Here is a 22,642-nt window from a genome sequence, read left to right on the forward strand (position 1 = left end):
GGGAGGAAGGACGGAAAGAGGTTTTATGGCCGGCTGGGAATCGCCGGTCGGAGTGCGCGCGAAGGGGGCGGAGCCAAATATAAGGCGGAAAGAACTTTCCCACGGAACCTCCTCAAGCGGTTTCGTTGTTCCGGGTAGATTAGCGGCGACGAACCGTTCGAGTTTCCGCTTCCGCTTTGATTTCTTGACATTGTGAAGAAGGCTCGCTGAATATCAGGTATGGGCTGTTTTGGATGCAGGTCTCTTTCTCTTCTCAATCCCAAATTTCCGTCTTTTTTTCCCATAAATATCTGCTTCCGTTAGAAAAAAAAGTTTCATCGAAGAGGCGAGAGTCATGGATATAATGCATGGCGTCTTCGAAGCAGCGGGTAACTGCAGTTTCTTCTTGAATGGCCACTGACTATATGGTTAAAAACAACTAGATTACTATAGGCCTGTTGCGCTTTTAATAAACCGATTTTCCAGATTAATCAGGCAATTAGATAAGACTCCACGGGATAACCCTTGCAGGAAATGCAAGGTAATATTGCTCTGTAATTCACGTACTGGAGCATAAAGTTATACGTATTGACATTTAGCCCACCTTTTGAAGATTTAGAAATTATATACAAGTATGCATCTAAGATAAATTTATATTGACAAATGTAGCAGTGGTTACAGTGGAATTCGTTTAAGTGCTGTTTTTAATTCAGGATTTGTTGACTTAATATCTCTTATATGGTAATGAAAATAAACACTTCAATTGGCATTGGCAACAAGTATGCTGTATAGGAATATCCATTAGTAAATTCAAAGATACAGGAATGCTTTTTTAAACCACAAAATTGGGTGATGAGAAGAAATTGCACCACTGTGATACATCATAAGCTTTAAGCTTTGCATACAATGACAGTGGCCCAATCATTGTGATGTAATAATAGCTGAAGATGACAAGTAAAAAGCCTGGGATCAGACAAAATACTATGCAGCTGCTCTCAACATCCATAGTGGAGGAATGGGCGGTATGACATTGGTTACCATATAAGAAAAGAGAGAAAATGGAGAAAAGATGGTTCCAAAGGTGATTCAGTGAAAGGGCATGGGAAGAATGTTCCGTTTTCTATCTGCTTCCTGTAGTAGCCACTTTAAAAACAACTCATGTGTTGAAGATTAATTGTGACAGACAGAATAACAGAATTGGAAGGGATCTGGAGGTTTTCTAGTGCAACCCCTTGTTCAAATAGGAAACCCTATAACATTTCAGACAAATGGTTGTCCAATCTCTTCTTTAAAACTTTCAGTGTTGAATCACCCACAACTTCTTGAGGCAAGTCGTTTCACTGATTAATTGTTCTGTTAGGAAATTTCTCTTTAGTTTTAGGTTTGGTTTCTCCTTGATTAGTTTTCATCCATTGCTTCTTGTCCTGCCTTCAAGTGCCACTTCTTTGTGACAGATATTAGAATACTGCTATCATGTCACCCTAGTCCTTCTTTTCATTAAACTAGACATAGCCAATTTCTGCAGCTGTTCTTCATGTTTTAGCTTCCAGTCCTCCAATCCTCTTTGTTGCTCTTCTCTGAACTTTTTCTAGAGTTTCAACATCTTTTTTATATCATGGCGACCAAAAGTGGATGCAATATTCCAAGTGTGATCTTATCAAGGCATTATAAGGTGGTATTAACACTTTGCATGATCTTGATTCTATACTTCTGTTAATGCAGCCTAGGACTGTGTTACTTTTTTTGTCAGCTGCAGCATACTGCTCGCTCATATTTAAGTGATTGTCCACTAGGACTCTAATATCCCTCACTTAATTACTTCTTTTCAGCTACCACCTATTCTATACCTGATCATTTGGTTTTTCTTGCCTAAATGTAGAACGCTTATTTTTCTCACAGTGAATTTTATTTTTGTTAGATAGGGCCCAGTATTCAAGTCTGTCAAGATCCTTCTGTATCTTGAGCCTATCTTCTGGAATGTTGCCTGTTCTTGTCAGCTTGGTGTCACCTGAAAATTTGATGAGTTTCCCTCCTACCCCCTCATCTAAATCATTGATTAAGATATTGAAGAGTACTGGGCCTAAGACAGCGCTTTGGTATACCCTACTGCATACTTCTCTCCATGTAGATGCAGTTCCATTAAAAACTATATTTTGAATGCAGTTGGTCAGCGAATTACAAATCCATTTGGTAGTGATGCTGTGTAACCCATATTTTAATAAAGTAGTAGATTTTTTATTTGCTTGTTTTATCTTAATGTAGAATTTGTTTAATAATTTTTATTTCACTTTTCTTTATGTCTGGTGATTGTTATCATAAAATTGTATAAAATTCTGGTCAGTAACTTAAATACGATTTTGATTGATTGATTGCCTTGGAAGAAAGTATTTTCCAAAACCAAAAACTATTTATATAATTGATGCAATTTTTTTCAGTGGAAAAAGACAGTTGGACATCAGACAAATTAATCAGATGATGTGAATAAAAAAAACTATGCCTGCAAAAAAGATAAAGATAGAAGCAACATTACTTTGCCTGGTCACTTACTGGAAGCTATTAAGTGAATTAAAGTATTGCATACACGATAGCTAGTGCAAATAGAACACTACTTTTACTCCTTAGGGTAAAATAAAAGTATGTTAATTGCCAATATTTCTCAAATGTTGTTAGATATAGTTCCTTACTGTTATAGCTACAACAGATAATTATGATTATTTTAATGTGGCATGGCAGATTTTCTGGGCCATAGGAAGTTAGGCAGTACATTTCCCATGTACAATAGAAAATTTTGATTTTGAGTAGAAGAGGATGTATGTAGCTCAGGTTTGATCTATTGAGTTCTTGATGCTGTCTTAAGCTTGGTCCTCTTGCATACATTTCATTATCTGTACTAGTGAATGGTTGTTCCTTGTACAACAGCTTGCCCTCCAGGTTTTGATGGAGGTATAGTTTTCTCCTTGGAGTTCCTTGATAAGAATATTATTTTCTGCTTGATAGTTTGTCTGGTGTTAAACCTGTTTGTCTGGGTATTGGCTGCTGGAGAATATTGTGGTCTTTTTGTTATTCCTTGCTTTTTTATTGCAATTTTTGTTTATTTAGCAATCTGTCATCTATCTGTCCATTGAATTTATTTGCTGCACATCTCATATGTAACGACTCTGAGCAGCTTAAAATATTTACACACGTCTTTTGAATGTGTGTAAATATGCCAAGTAAATTTAAAATCAAAATGCCCAGAATCATGGACCTCATCAACTTCTGCCATTCTACCTACCTTCAGTTTGATGGACAGATATACCAACAAACCAGAAGAACATTCATGGGATCATCATAATCATAGCAGAAGCTGTAATACAGCATCTAGAAATCATAGCATTCCTACACGTTCAACAAAAATATAGATCTAGAATGTAGATGATACCTACCTTCAGTTTGATGGACAGATATACCAACAAACCAGAAGAACATTCATGGGATCATCATAATCATAGCAGAAGCTGTAATACAGCATCTAGAAATCATAGCATTCCTACACGTTCAACAAAAATATGGATCTAGAATGTAGATGATATTTTCATTATCATAATGAAAAGGAACAACTAGAGAAGTCAACATAAAACAATATCTTCAAAAGAATTATATTCATAGGGAAAAATGAAACAACATACTATCCTTCCTGGATATCCTCATCAACAAAGGAATAAATAGCAAATTAGAAGCAACCCGCACTAAACAAGTATTCCATTATCAAAGTAACAACCCCACCTATCATAAGAGAAACTGTATAAGAACACTGTTAAGATAAGACACCTAGAAAATTCAAAAAAAGAAACATGTTGCCTATACAATATCTTCCAAGAAAATAGATATCCACACAACTTTTTTCAAAAAATATGTGACCAGCTCACTATAGCACAACCCAATGCAAGCTATGGAAAGGATAACTCTACCATACATCAAAACAACCAATATATTACAACTACATGCAATCACTGCAGCACACAAAGTAACTAAAATCCTCTGAAATATCTTAACTAAACCAAAAGAACAGTAGCCCAAGGAAAAAAGCAGGAATCATCTACAACATGGAGTGTAATAATTGTAGCAGTCACCTTAACAGAACGCATTCATGAACATCAACTGGCAGTCATAAGACATGATGAAAACTCCTTAATCTTATAGATTGAACCACAATTTCAATGGGAAACAGTGAGCATTGAAAAATGCCTGGAAGTTGGGTATTCAGACAAATCAGCCATGAACAGACACATAGAAATAAACCATGTTAACACACTATACAAAAGAGAGAACAAAAAGACCAGACATTTTCTCCCCCATAGCCAGCATCCAGATAAACAGGGACAAAACACAAGACAAACATTCAAGCATTAAAGAATAATCTAATCAAGGGACTACGAAAGTGAAAAGCATATCCCTGCCAACACTGGCAGGGCAAGCTGCTACCCTGTTTCCCCGAAAATAAGACCTCCCCAGATAATAAGCCCAATCGGACTTTTGAGCGCATGCGCTAAAATAAGCCCTCCCACGAAAATAAGCCCTCCCTGAAAATATTGCAACACAGCAGTAGCCATGAGGTGACAACGCTCGCTGCCTCCTGCACCTTAAAAAAAATAAGATCTCCCAAAAAATAAGGCCATGTGCTTATTTCAGGGGTCAAAAGAAAATAAGACCCTGTCTTATTTTTGGGAAAACATGGTATAAACAAGGAGCAAACCTCACACTCACTTGCACTCATTACCCAATTTACCTAGTTGAGTAATGAACGATTTGCAAGCAAACAACCAAGCTGAAAGAGCACCAAGGACTCCACAATATTGATTTTGCAATATTCCAAATGAACAAGCACTGTACATTTTGTGAGTTTTACTTTTACAAATCTTTTCTCAGGATTATGGGCCATGGTCATGGGAACAGTGAGCTTCCTGATTACAGACAATGGAAAATAGAAGGTACCCCCTTGCAAAATGTCCAGGAAAGGTTGGCTAAATTTGGTCTCAAGGACCCTTGGCTTCGGTAAGAGTTGGCATATATGTAATCCTTCATTTGTTCAAGTCAATCACAAAACATATTTTTTGAAACAAAACAAAAATAAAGTTCCCATTCTAGATAAGTCATTAAGTACTTTGTTTTCCAAGCATTTTTTGCCCTACATTTGGAAATATAAAGTAGATTGACTCTGAAATTTTCAAATAGAAATATAAAAGCTGATTATTAAGATTTGCGAGGACATTGTTGCACAAGAGAACTAGATTTCCTTATATGGTCGAATCAGTTCTTCAGAAAATTCACAGCCTTAAATTTAAAAAGTTTCTTTAAAATTGTACAGTGCATACTTTGAATAATATCCAATTTGAATTCAACATAAATTTTCTTTTTCTAAGGCTCTGCTTGAAAATATATTATCCTATAAATGGTTTTCTGACATATATCCTGCACATTATTTTGCAAGCTTTTGTACTCGTTAATACTAATATTAGATTTTTTAAATTGGAACTTTAGTTTTCGGGTAGTTTTTTTTTTCATTGTTATCTTTATAAATGCAACTCAAGTGCAGATGACACCATGTGCTCTTCAAAACCATTTGCTTTTGAATGTAGATACTTTTATCTATACCCATGAACTTACAGGACAGGACAGGTAGTCCACAACTGGAACCATAATTTCCAGCAAAAGGATTGTTAAGTGAGTTATGCCCAATATTTATGACCTTATTTACCATGGTTGTTAAACAAATGCCAGTTACCAGGGCCCAAATTTGGATCACATGACCATAGGGAAGCTGCAATGGTTGTATGTGTGAGAACCAGTTACAAGTCATTTTCTTCAGTGCCACTGTAACTTGGAACAGTGACTAAACAAATGGTTATTAATCATGTACTGCCTGTATGGCTTTCATAATTAATGAAGCACTCGTTTGAAAGAAAGTGATAGTGGTTGGAACATAAGAATTTTAGTTGTTGCCTGATTTCATAAATCCCATTTCTTATGCAACTCTGTTAGGTTCTGTAAAGATTAATTTTGAACTGGAAACATTTGGAGTGAATATCTAGTAAGGGTGTAAATTGCAAGATAATCATTGTAGCTTCAAAACATTGTTTTTGTATCTGCCTCATTAAACAGCTCTATTAAATGGATTAGAGATTACAGCAAGAAGTAATGGAAAATTATATGAAGGCTTGTGAATATAGCTATGAGGATTCTGATTAGAGGTCCCAAGCTATAAATAGTAGCATCAGGTGTTAGAGAACATGTGGTTAAGTGATGAAGACATCAGACTAGAAACTGGGAGATGGTGAGTTCTAGTCCTGCTTTAGACATTAAAAATTGGCTAGATGACTTTGGGCCAGTCACTCTCTTTCAGCCCAGCTTGCCTCACAAGGTTGTTATTGGGAGGAAAATAGGAGGAGGGAATATTAAGTATGTTTTCGAGTATAACGCGCACACGTGTATAACGCGCACCCCCTAATTTTCAATTAAAAATCGGTATAAAATTTTGTTTCACACCAAGCATTGTAATAGTAATGACTATTGCCGCCGGCAGTGCGGGAAGGGGGCGGAGGCGCGCCAGCTTTTGCTCTAGTCAAGACAAAATAAGACCAAACTCACGGGAGGCATTGTAATGAATAGGCGATTGCTGTATAGAGAAGAGGAAGAGCAGGCATAGAAGCGAAGCCGAAAGAGATCCTTGCGAGGCTGTGCAGGCTTCCTCGGAGTAAGGAAGGCAACAGCTCCCCTCACCCCCCAGAAAGCAGCGGGGCTCGTCGCGATGAAAAAGGCAGCCCTGATGCCGAGGAGAGCCTTGCAAGGAGGCGGAAAGAAAAAGCCTGAAAAGGCACCAAAAGAAGCGGAGGGAGCTTCGCCTGCCTGGTGGGCAGCCTGTGCGTGCCTGTTGCCAGCGTTCGGCGGCAGCAGCAGCGGCAATAGTCGCAACTCAGCTGCCTGCCGCCTTTCCCCTCCTTTGTCTCCCAGCCGGGGCGGCCCGCCGCCGAGTTGCGACTATTGCTGCTGCTGCTGCCGCCGAACGCTGGCAACAGGCACGCACACGCGCGGGGCCCGGCTGAAAGACGCGTCTCGGAGCCACCTCCGCCGCCCGCCGGAGCGCCGCCTCATCTCTCCCAGGCGCCGCCTTTGAAAATGCCTTGATGGCTGCCCACCAGGCGGGCAAAGCTCCCCCTGCTTCTTTTGATGCCTTTTCGGACTTTTCCTTTCCGCCTCCTTGCAAGGCTCTCCTCAGCATCAGGGCTGCCTTTTTCATCGCGACGAGCCCCGCTGCTTTCTGGGGGGGTGAGGGGAGCTGTTGCTTTCCTTACTCCGAGGAAGCCTGCACAGCCTCGCAAGGATCTCTTTCGGCTTCGCTTCTATGCTGGACCTTCTGTAGGTAGAACAAGCGACGATTCCTTGGTTTAAACGGCGGCAGCAGCGGCGGCAATAGTCACAACTCGGCGGCGGGCTGCCCCGGCTGGGAGACAAAGGAGGGGAAAGGCGGCAGGCAGCTGAGTTGCGACTATTGAGCACGGCGCGGCGGCGCCTGAGGCCGAGATCAAGGCTGCAGTCCGGAAATTTACAATTTACAATTCGCCACTGCCACCACACCCCAGCCCTCGTTTATAACGCGCACCCACACTTTGATTTCTTTTTGGTACAAAATTTTGCGCGTTATACTCGAATAAATACGGTACTTTATTCTAAGATGGAAGGCTATTTGGCCCTCTCTCATCTGTCAGCACATATCCATCCCATGTTTTCCCAGGAAACAATAAATGCCCGGAGAGGCCTTTTGGCTAAGTGATGGTGAATCTTGAGAGAAGGAGGGTATATCAAATTCCAATAATGTACTCAATTTTTAGGTATACTTAATTCTGTATTGAAAATATTATATGTAAGTGAAACTATGGGTTAAAAGGTAAAGTTGCAAAATTGTGTAATTTTTCATCTTATGTCTTTTTTCTCTAGCAATGAAGCATGGAGATTCTCAGGTGGCTTTGCAAAACCAGTCACTTTCCTGGACGCACTCACCAAAGGATTCAAATGGGGGTTTGCCGCCTTTGTTGTGGCACTTGCAGTTGAATATACATTTTTCCCCCCAGAAAAAAATAAGGGACATCACTGAAGATTTGTTTGTGTCTTCTAAGTCTTGAGTCCATTGTATAGTCTGACGTTTCAAGGAGTGGAGCACATTAAAGCTCTTCGAAGAAGAATATATGTGTAGTCTCTCTTTCCACCACAATTATGGGAAGAAATGTGGATATACATCAAAACAGCCCATTATTACTTAAACAGCATAGAAAGGCTGCCATTTCTTTATTTTTGTCCTAATATTTTTCTGTTTTGTAAGGACAGCTAGGAGAGCACCCATAAGCCTAAGTTAAACACAATTCCCATGCATCATGCCGTCCTCCCTTTTTCAAAATGGATATGGTAACTATTATTAAGATTTGCATTTGTATCATATTCTTTTTTCTTCACACATTTAGAGTGAAATATATGGATGCTGTTATTGGGGCATCGGCAAAACAGCCAATTAGGGCAAATATAAAAAAATGATTTATGACTAGTTTTCACACTTCTGTCCATTGCAGCATCCCCATGATCACACAATAAATATTTGGGCATTTGGCAACCTGGATCACCATTTGTAACCTTTCCAGATAGCTTTTGACAAGCAAAGTCAATGGAGGAAGCCAGATTTGCTTAACCACCATATGGTTCACTTAACAATTATAGTGATTTGCTTAACAATTGTGCAAAAAAGTTGTAAATGGGACAAAACCTACTTAACAACTACCTTGCTTAGCAATGGAAATTTTGGGCTTGTAGAACCTTGTGGTCACTTAAGTCAAGGACTGACTACCCATATAGTAAACATTAAACATAATGTTTAAAGTCCTAAATATCTAAATTGACAGATTGATAAGCTTCTTAAAGCCAGTTTGTAACTTTTTATTGATTAACATGATCTTATCAAAACAATTTCTATAGATTTTATTATATGCGATTCTTATCTGTTATTTTGGATAATTTTTCCCCATTGGTTGCTAGAGTTACTGTTGCCAAATGCCAAATGCTGAAACTAGAGATAAATTGATGAAATTTACCAAACCTAATGAAAATGCTGATTTTCTCAAGGTTAACATCTATCCCTCAGAATTTGAAATAACCGAAACACTTTTCACTTTTTAAAAAAGGGCTTTTAGAGAGGACCCAGGATATAGGTCAGTCAGCTTTAATAATTGTTCTGGATAAAATAGTAAAAGTATTATGAAACATACAATTGGATAACAAAGAAAAAAATGTTTTGAAAAGGAACTAACATGGCTTCAGTAAGGGTAAGACTTCATACTTGTTGTTCTGGAAAGACTTAAGTGATTTGTTATAAAAGTCTATCTCCATTTAAAAGTCATATTGAATAGAGAAGCAAGGAAATAGATAACCATGGCTACAAGGCAAGCTGATACAAAGTTAAAACTGTAGTGAATCATAGAGGCCAATCTTAGAAGTGAGAGCTGGGCATGATTACAAGATAAACTATTAAGTGTCCAGGGGTCAAGGAATTCAAGAGAGACTATTTGACAAAGGATTAGAACTGTTGGTAGCATCAAAGCTGATGTATCTGATTCCTTTCAAATTCCTTGCTCTAATGTCTAAAAACACAGGGATCATCTTTGCTCAGTTCTTTTCAAATTTCTTCCAAGTTTTAGGACTTGGCATTTGGCATCATCGCCACCAGAGTGGCTGGCAGTATTTTAGAATTGTATCAATTAGAAGTATGTGCTGTTATCTGAGATCAAGTCTGCTTTCCCAAAACACATTGGTCATCTACCATCTTCTGAGAAAACGATGGCATTAGCCAACTTAATCTAATTCTTGCCTTTCTCAAGGATAAATGTTTGCCATTGTTGGTGTAGTCTTCTCCTTAGCCCAAATGAAAACACAAAATAATAAGCAAGAACTAACTGCACATCGGTAACTGAAATTATTTAGTGCAAATGACAAAATAATGTTTTCTATGATAGAAAAAAGATATATTCTGTAATTCTGTATTCAGTGCTTTGTCTATTTCAAGTAGACATGTTGATTATTAATATTGAGGAAAAATATATTAGCCATACTAAAGAATTGCCATCTTTAAGTCAATGGTAGTGATTTTTTTAAAAATGAATTCATTAGTCAAAACTTCTATAAAAAATTATAAAATCACAAAGAGTGAAAGAATGGCAGTTGATTTTCCTCTCAACTGTTCTCAGTGATCATTTTTTTCTCATTACAAGCAAAGGTATAGATAAAATATTAAAATTTACCATAGTACTTCCAAAGTAGAATTCCCTTATCAATTCTTATAACCTACTTCTGTGAGGATTTCCAATTTGTGTAAATATAGCGGTGAGAGAATTAGGTGAACATAAACCCAAACCTATATTTTGAGCAACAGTGAAGTAATAACAAAGCTTTCAAATTTAAAACTGCTGAAGTGGAGCAAAATAAAATGGGTGAAGGCTAGTTTTGGTTTTCCTTTTTTTAATCAGTATTCCTACAGCTAGTCCTCAATTTACGACCACAATTGAACCCAAAATGTATGTTGCTAAATGAAATGTTGAGTTTTGCCCCATTTTGCCACAGTTGCCAGAGTTGATTCACTTGCCACAGTTGTGAATCATTGCAGTTAAGTTAGCAACAGGGTTAAGTGCATCTGGCTTCCCCATTGACTTTGCAGGTCACAAGGTGATCACATGACTCCTGGACACTGCAACTGTCATAAATATGAACCAGTTGCCAAGCTTCTGGATTTTGATCATGTGACCAAGGGGATGCTAAACAGTTGTGTGAAAAATGGGTATCACTTTTTTTCAATGCCGTTGTATCTTTGAATGGTCACTAAATGAATTATTGTAAGTTGAGGACCTGTGCTTATACTTTTTCCGTGAAATATGTTGTATATTATAATCAAAAGCCACACTTTTTTTCAGGCAATTGTTTCAGTTTACCACGTCTTTCTTTCTCTTTCTTTTCCTTCTTTCTTTTCCTTTCTTTTTTCTCTCCTTCCTTCCATTTTTTCCTGAAAAATATAGTGTTTTCCAGGATAAGACACTCCCAAAAGACTGACTAGGTAGGAAAATGTTTTACTCCAGATGCCATCAGAAATTATTACCACAAAAAATTAACAATAGATGTATATAATCTTTCTTGAAAAATAATTTGATAAAGTTAAAATCTGATCACCATCCTGCCTAATAAAAGCCTAAAAAATAAAATGTTTAAACAAGGAAGTTGGGGAACTGTTCTTTTATTGAACTGGCAGAATTTTGTTTCACAACAGAAAATGAGTACTCATTATGACACATAGAATATTCCAAAGACTTGAAATAAGACTGCTTAATGTAGAAAGTTCTGTGTAGTGTAATGTAATGCTAATATTTTATAACAAAGTAAAATGAATAATAAAAACTAAATCACAGAATTAAATGTCACCTAACTCTACTAATATTAGAGAGCGTTTAAGTTTCTACTTTTATTTTGTTTCCTTTAAATATCTGTCTTTTAAAGAAGTTTGTGATAAAATGCATTGATAGTACTGTAGGTTGTTACCTTCTGAGGATGCATGATAGAAAAAGTAGGACATCGGCGCAAAGAAGAGAGAGAACTTCTTGTGAAGAAAAAGCTTTTCTTTAGGACATTACAGTGGAGGGGAGCTGCGATGATAAGCTCTGCTTAGTCGTATCGACACCCTCCCAAACTTAACGCCATCAGAGGTATAAAACAGCATATTCATATATTCCGGTTGTAACACTGAGACAAACTCATAGCAACAAACTTCAACGCAAATAGCAATTACAAATAGAATTATAACGTCATTTCTCGTCCCGTCCCCCGCAAATACTATCTCGTTGATCCTTTGACTCGTCCAGGCGAGTTATTTGGAACTGGGCGGCTCCCAAACTTAACGTCATCTTCAACAACTGCCTGTAGTAAAAATTTTGCTTCCCGAAATGGCGAGCCTGCTGTATTGAGACGCGGAGCAGAACGGAGAGGGCGCTCGGGCTGTGAGTAGAGCTGGTTGAGAAGCCGAGTGGGGCATGGGGCGTCCGTGGACTTAGGCGTTTGCTAGATCGCTTGGAGACGAGAAGCGAAAGACGAGGCCATCTTCTCGAGGCTCCTGGGCAACAAAAAGCCAAGCTAGCTCTGACTCGCCTTCAGGAGATCCGTCTTATAAATCAAGTTGCGCACACGTCTCTGCCTGAAAATGAAAGGGCCGCTTGACCTAATAAGGGTGTCGTCTCAAGCGAGCAACGTTGAGACTGGCCCTTTGCGCTTGGCTGAGTTTACTCCTGAGTAAAGTTCATTACGTTCGGTGCCTACGAGAAACGGCGGAAAAAAGAGGCCTTATTATCCAACGCGCTTTAAACAAAGGCTTATGGCAGTGTTAGCCCGTAGTGACGGAGAGGGAAGCTTTTGTCGCCGAAGAGAAGCTCCGCGGTCTCGGCTTCGCTCGGACGCGGGGCGTTTGTGTTGCGGGAATGGTAGGCGTGTGTTTCGATTTAGACGGAAGAGGGAAGAATGCAGGGCCCGACGATTTTGTTCCGTTTCGCTGCCGGTTCTCCTTCCCGGCGGCCGAGGAGAGCGTTTTTTGTTTTTGTTTTTTCATTTTTTTATGGATTGCGTAACAGTCCCCTTCTATTCGTATGTTTACTCAGACATTGCTTATACATTTAATAAATTATATTCATTGATTATACGCGCCTGTGTAACATTATAAAAGGAAAACAAAAGTTATTTGGGAAGAGTTTTGCTGGTGACTTCGCCGACAAACTCCAGGAAGTTTTCTTGGCCGTAATACAGGAGATGTTTGTGGGATTTCCCCCCCCCCCCCTAGTAGCTCTGGGATTTTTGCTGCTTTCTGATGAGAATATTAAATCAGATCCTGCTGAGTTTTTTTCAAAAGCAAAAGGCCCAGCAGATGGATTCGTGGCGTTTTCGTTTTCGTTTTGTCGCAAAAGATGTTAAATAGAACTGCATGCGATACGGATTATTCTCAATGTAAATGGAGTAGGATTGTATCCTCTGCTTCTGATGGAATCCTTGATTAAATTATCTAGTATAGTATAGTCTGTATTGTTATTGTACAAAATAAATATAATGAAATTGGTTTTAGCCTCACTGGTCTCTATCATCTACTATGATTAAAATAATAGCTTTCACTATAACAACAAGGTGTTTTTACGGGTATTTTAGGGAAAATCCTAATTACTTGGAGCTCTAGTCTGGACTTTTCATAACCGACCATTAGACTGACACATAATATCTAAAGCCTTCTATTTTAGCTATTGTTATGTTCCATTATGTCTTTGTGACTCTTAAGAAGGAAGTTGTTATGTCCGTGGCCCACTCGTCACTGCCCTTAGTGGTATGTACGCCAGCAATGCTGAGGCTCAGGGCGTCGAACCAGTCTAAACCCAATAGACTGGGAAGAGTGCCCTGAACCATGATGAGTGGCAGGTACCATGAAAAGTTCGTGGTGGCCATTTTTAATTTACCACTGCCCACAATTGGGATATTATTCCCTTGGTAGTCCCTCAATGTGAAGGAATAAGGGAATAGGAGCTTCTTTGAAAGGGATGGCATCAGATGCTTCAAGGCAGACCAGGACAGTATTGATCTGGATGAGCCGGTGTCCACTTCCATGCGACAGGGGTTGCCTTCAATGTGGACGTCGAAGTAGATTTTGCTGCCTGACATTGCGTTGGCTTGACAACTAGCATCAAGTGAACGCCACTGGTCATGAAAGATTGCAAAACAATCTTCAGCAGTCTGATGTGCTTTGGCGGCTGGCATACGATAGGCTGGGCGATCATTGGCTTGGTTACGGAGAGAGGGAGTCAAGTGGCATACCTTTGCCAGATGTCCTTTCTTTCCGCAATTCCAGCACACAGCATTTTTTAAATGGCACCAAGCACGGGGATGGTTTCCGCCACAGCCTGCGCAATAGTTCTGAGGCGACTCCTTCCTCAGGCGTCCTGCTCTAACCCCAGTGGCTTTAAGGCGGCAGATGCCAGCTTCGTCAGGATCAGACAAAAGGTGTTCAACTACCACTTCCTGATGTACTTGCACAGTCTAAGGAGGTGGCATTGCTGTTTGGAACCTCTGAATCTCAGCAGAGGATTAATTTGACATTTCAGAAGCCCGACAGGAGGCTGATGTCCTGACGGGCTAGCAACCGGCGCCAGAGTCTCACATCATTCACTCTGCACACAAGTTGCTCTAACGAGTCATCTAGGTTAGGGAAGTCGCAATGCAATGCGGCAGAGCGGAGGGCAGCCATGTAATGATTTATGGACTCACCTTCCTTCTGCAGTGGCCGTTGATTGGCTGCACCTCTTGACAGCATGCATATAAATAGCTGTTAAGCGGGGAACTGTCGTTTTTGCCTTCATTCTGAAGTTGTTGTCAGTTGGAAATAAATGGTTGGTTTTAAACTGCTGCCTTGCCTCAGTCAATACCCCTCTGAGGATTTAATAGAAGTAGTCCTGTTTATTGATTGACATTTGTACATTTTCTCAAGAAACCTCTTAAAAAGTTCTAATGTTCAAGTGGTAAGTTCAAGGAAAGCAGGATTCTCAAATTCTGAAAATACATAATCTTTTTAAATTATAACATGAATTTGTGTTACAATACCCATCCACTCTGATTAGATAATGTCATCAAAACAATGAACATGAATTTGGGCAGACTCTAAGAGATAGTAGATTCCATGGCGTCATAAACAGTCAGATCAGATAGGATTTATTGACTGAACACTTTACCCTCTCATTATCAGGACTTAGTTGTGCAAGAAATAAATGTACACCTTTAATCAGTATGTCAAACAAAAAGGTGAGAGAACCATATAGCTTTAGAAAATAAAACCCTATCATTGGAAACTGAAGAGCTGAAGAAAAATTGAAGAAAAAGTTTTAAACCACATTTTAATGGAAGGATGAACCTGTTTATTTTTGCATCATTTTCATTTTGAAGAGCCAGTTTCTTTCACTAGTTAGATGGGAAGTAAAAGGGTATTTCTTTGCCTTAAGTCAATTTCTCTTTCTCCTAGAAGAATGAAATATTTTGAGGAATATTAAAAAGGCAAAATACTATATTTCCCCAAGGGGAAAAATTGAGAAATATTTTTTTTAGAGGAAGAAACCACTTTTTCTTAATAGCCCACAGCAGATTTCAGCACTTAAGGAGATAAAGAGCTTATTGAAAGAAGCCAACTGTATAGATGAGTCTATTCATAAGTAAAGCAAATACTGCAGACAGAAGTCCATTCAAGGCAGAATATTTCAAAACTGCTTGCAGCAAAGTTTAACAGATAACAAAGGCAGAGTGATAGGATTAGAAGCAGCCCCTCACCCAAAACCCAACACAGGACAAAAGTCATTAGACAAAATAGGAATTGCCCAATTCCCTTTCAGAACAGAAGCCCCTTCATTGCATGACCCCCAGAGCAGTCCAAACTTCACCTTGGAGCTCAGATAAACAATAAGTCAGGTTGACCAGATTAGCTCAGACAATTCCAACCGGTTGGAATGGAATCTGGAACCCACCACTGATGCACAAAAACCATGGAACAATATTTTCAGATCTGGGGGAGATTCCGTCCCTTTAAATCTTCAATTTTCTTTCCTTGGGGAACCTGGGGCTCATTCTCAAAGCAGTGGGAAAACTCAGAGAGCAGTTTAAATCCTAACTACTCTCCCGTTCCCCACAGCTTAAAGCCCAAGCTGAGAAGGTTACTTATTTTGCCCTCTGGTCAAACATATCAAAATCAATTCAATGCCATTCAATTCTACATGCTATTAGTATAGATGCACACCTAAGAGTTTTAACAGAAATTACATCAAATTAATCAAATCCAATTACCTAGTCTTTCCATTCAGACAGGCTTTACCTTTTTATTTTTATCTTTTTTTCCCTGCTAAATTTTCTTACTTTTGCTCAAAGTTACACAGGTGGCACGCGGAGCCATTTGTCAGGGCACGCGAGGTGCTGCCCTGTCAGCTGGCCAATGCGCATGCGGGTGCTGGCCAGCTGAGTTCACCCTTTTTTAAAGCCATTTTTCACCCTCCCCAGGCTCCAGAGGCTTTATAGGAGCCTGGGGAGGGCGTAAAGAGCCCCGCCCTCCGGAGGCTTCAGGGACCGTCCAGAGCCTTTCCTAAAGCCTTCGGAAGACTTAAAACGATCCTCCAAGCAAACCGGAAGTGACTTCCGGTTTGCTCGGAGGGTCGTTTTAAGCGCTCCAAATGCGTCAGGAAGCCTCCGGACGGTCCCTGAAGCCTTTGGAACGCTTAAAACAACCCTCCGAGCAAACCAGAAGTGACTTCCGGTTTGCTCGAAGAGTCGTTTTAAGCGCTTCAAATGCATCAGGGAAGCCTCTGGACGGTCCCTGAAGCCTTCGGAGCGCTCAAAACGATCCTCCGAGCAAACCGGAAGTCACTTCCGGTTTGCTCGGAGGGTCGTTTTAAGCGTTCCAAAGGCTTTAGGGAAGCCTCCGGATGGTCCCTGAAGCCTCCGGAGGCCTCTGGGGGGGCATGGGAGGCTCTTTTCGCCCTCCCCAGGCTCCTATAAAGCCTCTGGAGCCTGGGGAGGGCGAAAAAAGCATGTAAAATGGGGGGGTCACGCCTGTTGTGCGTGTATGCACATTTGGGGGGTCACACATTGCATTATGGGTGTGGCACGCCCGCACACGACCCCCCTGCGCTCCCCCCACTTGTGGCACGCGAGCCAAAAATGGTTCGCCATCGCTGCACTAGATTGTTAATGCCTGTGTCTGCCTGGAGTGTTCAGTGTCTTCTCTTTCTAGTTTAGATCTCCCAGCAGGCGCTGGCTGATTTTTTAAAGATCCAAACTTTTCTATATCTACCTTAGATCTATATTTTTAAAGATCAAGATGTATGGAGACCTTCATTAACACATCGTTTGCATCTGGGTGAGGCTCTTGAGCTCTACTTTTCTTTTTAAAGACAACTATTACTGATGCAACAGCTTTTTTTAACTTATCCCTGTGGACTCCTCAGTCATCTTGGGAAGCTTCCCCCACTTTTTTTTTTAAGTGACAAGGGGACAAATTTTAGAAGAGTATTTGGGAGTTAGCTCACATGCTTTCTGAATGTCTGGGTAACAAAGGAGATTGTTCAATTCGTCTGATGGTGGCCAGAGAACCATGAAATTTGTTGACAAAATTTAAATCAAAACTGCCTTCTGGAGGCCAGATTTCTACCTTAGGACCAATAGAGTAAGTTGGCCAGATAGATGTGCAGAGGGTTTTTATTCAGGTCAAAGGCAAACCTCTAGTAGGAATTTCCTTCGTCTCATACATGCACACACAATGCAACACTCCCCCTCCTCCCCTCAAAAGAAAAAAAATTATCTACTCACCTCACAGAATACAATCTTCCCCACTACCTAATTTAAGCCTCTTTGTCATTCAGGACTGGATGGATTCAGGATCTGCTGGCATCCGGCCAAGCCCATGTCACCAGTCCAAACTCTTTGCGTCTGTGGCCCGCACCAGTTTCTCCAGTCCATCAAGTTGAAGGCCTGCCGAACCTCAAAGGGGTTTAGCTCTATGGGAAGTCAGATGTGGCTACCTTGAAGGAAAACGGGACCTCCAAGTTCCATTCACGTTTGAGAATGGAAGGTTTGAGAATACATTGAGACCCATAGAAGTTTGAGAACACATCCAAGTCACAATGAGCCAAATATGAGACTTAAATGGAGGCTTATGGAAGGTCTCCTCTGGAGGCATCTGAATCCATGTGCTCTGCTCATCTGTGCAGGACTGAAATACATGAGAACAAGTTCCTCTCCCCCACAGAAAAGGCATTATTGGAAGATTAGAGGTAAGGGGAGGGGGCGTGGGGGGTAGATAGCTTGCAGGCAGAGTTTGAAAAAAAAAACCCACTAAACAGATAAACTGGTAATATTATGGGGATATCACAGATGAGAAATGGGGTCTAGATTCACATGCTTCAGGAAAGAGATGAACAGGTATCAACCTTCCCTCCTTTTGACGAAAACTGAAGACTCACCTGTTCCGTTTAGCCGGCCTGGACCATTCATAACCTTATTATACCTCCTGGCAGATATATTTTAACTGGGTAATTTTAATTGGGTATTTTTTTTAGGATTGCTGATATACTATTTTTATTTGCTTTACCTGTACAGTGTCGTATTGCCTCCTCTTCTATGTTTTTATGTTTGTATGTTTGTATTCTATTTTATCTGTTTTTTACTGTACACCCCCCCGAGTCCCTTTGGGGAGAGGGGGCGGTATAAAAATCGAAAATAAAGGTAAAGGTAAAGGTAAAATCATTTAAACACAATAAATACAAGGATGAAACTTTTCTTGTAAATGAACTTAAAACATTCCCTGGGTTGTTACTTTAAGATACAGAGAGGGAAGGAAGAAAGAATACTTCTCTTCACTCTGTTTTTGTTGGCCAAACAAACACAAAGTAAAGGCTCTCCTCCCCTTTCACTCAGTTTTCTGGGGCCAACAAACGGAGCAAAGGCAATTTCTGCCAGTTTACTCTTTTCTTTCTTTCAACAATTTAAAATTCTTGTCTTTTTGGATTGGAGACATTTTATAATTACAATTACCTTGAGGGTGCACAAAGACTTAGACACACATATACACAAGAAGAAGGAGAAAATAGGGGGGGGAATAGAACTCTCAGGTTTATACACCCTAGTCATTCCCAGCACAAATCTGTTAAATTAGGGAAGGCACAAATCTTAACAAACAAACCATGTGGTTGTATAGAAGACAGAGAGAAAAACAGACAAGAAACAAACCCAGAAACCCCAACATTTTCCTTTTTCCTTTAAATACCTTTATGTAGCCAAATTAGTTTTCCTATATCATCCCTCAGCAAAGCCCATTTGCCACTCCGCCTGATCTATTATTGTCCGGCTTGGACATTGGAGACTCCTGAGATGTGTTCTGCCCTGAGAGATGACAGGTGAGATTCCACCCACTGGCACAACAGGTTGGACTCCTGCATCAGGGACCAGGAACGAGTTCTCCCGTCTGTTTATATGTGCTTTGGTTGTGGTATTGTCCGTGAGGACTAATATGTGCCGGGCCTGAACTCTGTGTTGGAAGTGTCTGAGAGCGGGGCGAACCGCCTGCAATTCTAGCCAATTTATGCTGTTTTGGCTCTCTTTGAGGGACCACTGACCCTGAGCCACTAGGTCCTGCATGTGTGCCCCCCATCCTGTCAGACTTGCGTCCATCATAAGTGTGAAATGGCAAGGCTCCCTGAACAAGGTCACTTGCAAAATCGCCGGTCTGCCACCATTTGAGAGAGTGTAATACCTGCCTGGGAAGGGGGACCCTGGGAGGAGAGCTGCCCCTGTTGGTCTTTTGATGTGGACGATTGAAGGCCTTTTGATGTGGAAGCATGAACCATTGAAGGCTCGGACAATCCCGAAACAGGATACCATCTTGCCCAAGACTTGGGAGAGAAGAAGAAGGCGTGCCTAGCACCTTCCTGACAAGCTCCCTCAGACTGAGAATGCAGTCATTGGATAGGAACACTGTCTCCGCCATGGTGTCTATCAAGACCCCGAGGTGGAGAAGGAGAGTGCTGGGAATGAGGTGACTCTTTTTGAGGTTCACCCCAAACCCGTGATTCCGCAAGGTGTGAATGGTGAGGGCGAGATCTCTTTCTGCCTCAACCGGAGACCTGGACAACAAGAGGATGTCGTCCAGGTAACAGAGAATCCGAACTGGGGATGACCTGATGTGGGCGGCCAGTACTGCCAGTACTTTTGTGAATACCCTGGGGGCAGAGGATAGACCGAACGGAAGAGCTCGGTACTGGAAGTGCTTCACCCCATAGGAGAAGCGGAGATATTTTCGGTGGTCTATGAAGATGGGGATATGAAGGTAAGCTTCGGTCAAGTCTACTGATGTGAGGAAGCCACCTTTCCTGATCACCTGGAGGATGGTGTGCAGAGAATGCATTTTGAACCGCCAATAGACAATGTGGCGGTTCAATGTTTTTAGATCTAAAATTGCTCTCCATCCCCTAAAATTCTTTTGTACCACAAGCAGGCGGGAATAAAAACCCTACCCTTCCTGACGGGGAGGAACCAGTTGGATGGCCCAGATCTCCAACAGGTGCTGAATGGCCTGTTCCATCAGTGCCCTCTTACAAGGACACTGAGAGACTGGGCATAGCACAAAGTGTTCCTGGGGGATGGAGAGAAATTCTAGCATGAGACCAAATTTGACAGTTTTGAGTACCCAATTGTCTGTTGTGGTCTCCTCCCAGTGGTGGGCAAAGAACGCCAGGCAGCCTCCGATCAGAAAAGAGTCCAGATAGTCATTTCCTACGTGAAAAATGGTGGTTGTCTCCTCCATGGTAAGATTTCTTGGAGGGGAAACGCTGTTTGTTTCTATTGGACCTGTCCTGGTGAGATCCCTGTCTGGGAGTGTAGGATTGGTGTTGTGGACAGGGGAAGGAAGGTCCCTCATCCGCCGGTTGAAAGGGCGACCTGCTATAGAAGGGAGCGGACCGACTGTCCTGTTTCTTGTAGATGGATGAAAGGACCTTGCACTTGTCTTTAGATTCCGTGAAGTATGGGTCTAAGGGATTACCAAATAATTTGGTGCCACTGAATGAGGAGGCTGCTAGGCACCACTTGGTACGGACATCCGCCTGCCATGGCTTGAGCCAAAGCAGACGCCTGGCCATGACCGAAGAGGCCATGGCTTTAGAAGCGAATCTAGCAGCATTAAGGGATGAATCAGCCGCAAATTCAACAGCTGCCCTGATCTTGTTGAGATCCCTATGTGATCTAGTGTCAGTAGAAGCGATGCGCTCCTGAAGCTGTTCAATCCAAACCAGGGCCGCCCTGGAGAAAAAGGAAGTGGCCGTAGAGGTCCTCACAGCCCAGGCCCCAGCCTGATAGTTTTTTTTATAAAAGTTTTTTTTTAATTTTCAAAACAAACACAACACATCCTTCCTTACATAGAAAGTGTATCAGTTGGTTACAAAAAGGTTTACGTGCATCTCTTCCATAGTCAACAAACGTAATTCATATTAACTCAAGTATTTTAACTCAGATACTTATACATGATACCATCATCATACTTCCATTTTAATTGACTATAATTGTTTAAACGTCCATCATAAAATATACCAAGATTTAATACACAACCACATACTGGCATTTCATTTACTATTTCTAAAATTCTCCAATAACACTGAATCCTTATGTCCTTTTCTAGCTAAACATCCATAATATTTAATAACAAAGTTTTCTAATCCTTCTTTCCAAATCACTGTTTACAATTTACATCCCATTTCTTTATGCTGTACCTATATATACATACATACATACATACATACATACATACATACATACATACATACATTTGTGTTACAACCCTTGGTATGCCCAAATATGGGAGGGAGCTCACTACTCCCCCTTTCTGTCCCTCAGCTCATTACAGAAAACCATCCAGGCAGAAAACCATTTTTTTTAATGTTGCCTTTTTATATTTGTGTTGTTTATTTATTTATCAGCACAAATACAACATATATATATAAATTTCACTGTTTAACTAGTTTTAAATTATACTCTTCCATCTATCAACCTGTATCTTTCCAGTAGCAAAACAGCCTCTTATCTTCTGCCATTTGTGGTGTCAGTCCTCTAATCATCTACTTAATCAACTTTGTGTGGACTCCTCTTAGCAACTCTTTGATTATAAAATCTCTCATGTAATTTCGATGCCCTTCTTCTGTTTCCTTACTCAGCTTATTTTTGATTGTCGGTAGTGTTATCAATGATATTGCTAATAAAATTTCTCTCTTTAAATCCATAAATTCTTTTGTTTTCTCTTCTTCTGTATCTTGCCATCTGGGGTAGATTTCCCCTTCAGTTAATTCCTCTTTCAGTATTCCACTATTTCCCTTTTCAGAGACAAACCAATCACCATAAATATCAGCAATTTTAATTTCTTTATATTCATTTTCCACTTTGATTTTTAGGATTTTAACCACAATTTTTCCATTTGATAAACATATTCAACTTCTTCATCATATTTTGCTGTTAGATGCACTAAGTCTTCCAACTTCTTCTCTATCCTCTCATGTGTATGTGATAATTTCTGTATTTCTGAGAATATATTTTGCAGACTTAAAACTTCTTTCTGCTGTTGAAATTGTGCCATTATCTCCAGCTAACAAACACTGTTGCTCTAGCTTAGAAGGTTTTAACAAGATTAAGCATAGATTCACAATAACATTTCATTTTCACCTTTCTCTGGTTAAAAATATACTTCAAAGGAGCATCTGTGTGCTTTTCTTCTTATCATTCTCTATAAACAAGCAGTGAGACCTTGAAGTGCCAAGCCAGGATAATCAGTGAAAAAAAATAAAAGTGTTTTGTTTCCAATACACAAACCTCCAGCCTCCGAGTAGCAGTGTTATTGTTGCAATGTTGCAATTTTCTTTGTTTCTTTTTTGTTTCTTTTTTGTATTTCAAGTTTTAAAAAGTCTGATTCTTAAATGAGTTAGAAAAACACCCACAGTAATGAAAGAGGAGAATTTTAGTCCATAGATTACAAAGAATAGTAAAAGAAAAAAAATAGAAG

The 22,642-nt window shown here is 40.4% G+C and overlaps 2 protein-coding genes across 5 annotated transcripts in view; both read left to right on the forward strand.

Moving 5' to 3' along the window:
* The first annotated feature begins 74 nt into the window (after positions 1–74).
* On the forward strand, positions 75–8,198 carry NDUFB3 (NADH:ubiquinone oxidoreductase subunit B3). Of its 2 annotated transcripts, none has more exons than XM_081938771.1 (3): positions 75–217; positions 4,888–5,013; positions 7,954–8,198. In XM_081938771.1, the coding sequence occupies exons 2-3, from the start codon at positions 4,892–4,894 to the stop codon at positions 8,108–8,110; spliced, it is 279 nt and encodes a 92-aa protein (XP_081794897.1). In that variant the 5' UTR covers positions 75–217; positions 4,888–4,891; the 3' UTR covers positions 8,111–8,198. The 2 variants fall into 2 exon arrangements, with proteins under 2 accessions (XP_081794897.1, XP_081794898.1); XM_081938772.1 differs by lacking the exon at positions 75–217 and adding an exon at positions 232–368.
* Positions 8,199–8,352: 154 nt separating this feature from the next.
* The window catches only part of LOC309384898 (CASP8 and FADD-like apoptosis regulator), a 67,207-nt gene continuing 52,917 nt past the window's right edge, over positions 8,353–22,642 (forward strand). For all 3 annotated transcript variants that reach the window (XM_081938762.1, XM_081938763.1, XM_081938764.1), the window contains exon 1: positions 8,353–12,038. The gene's annotated coding sequence lies outside the window, so the exon portion shown is untranslated. The remainder of the gene's footprint in view (positions 12,039–22,642) is intronic.

The sequence above is a fragment of the Natrix helvetica genome (genome assembly GCF_964273705.1).
Source record: "Natrix helvetica genome assembly, chromosome: 1".
NCBI lineage: Eukaryota > Metazoa > Chordata > Lepidosauria > Squamata > Natricidae > Natrix > Natrix helvetica.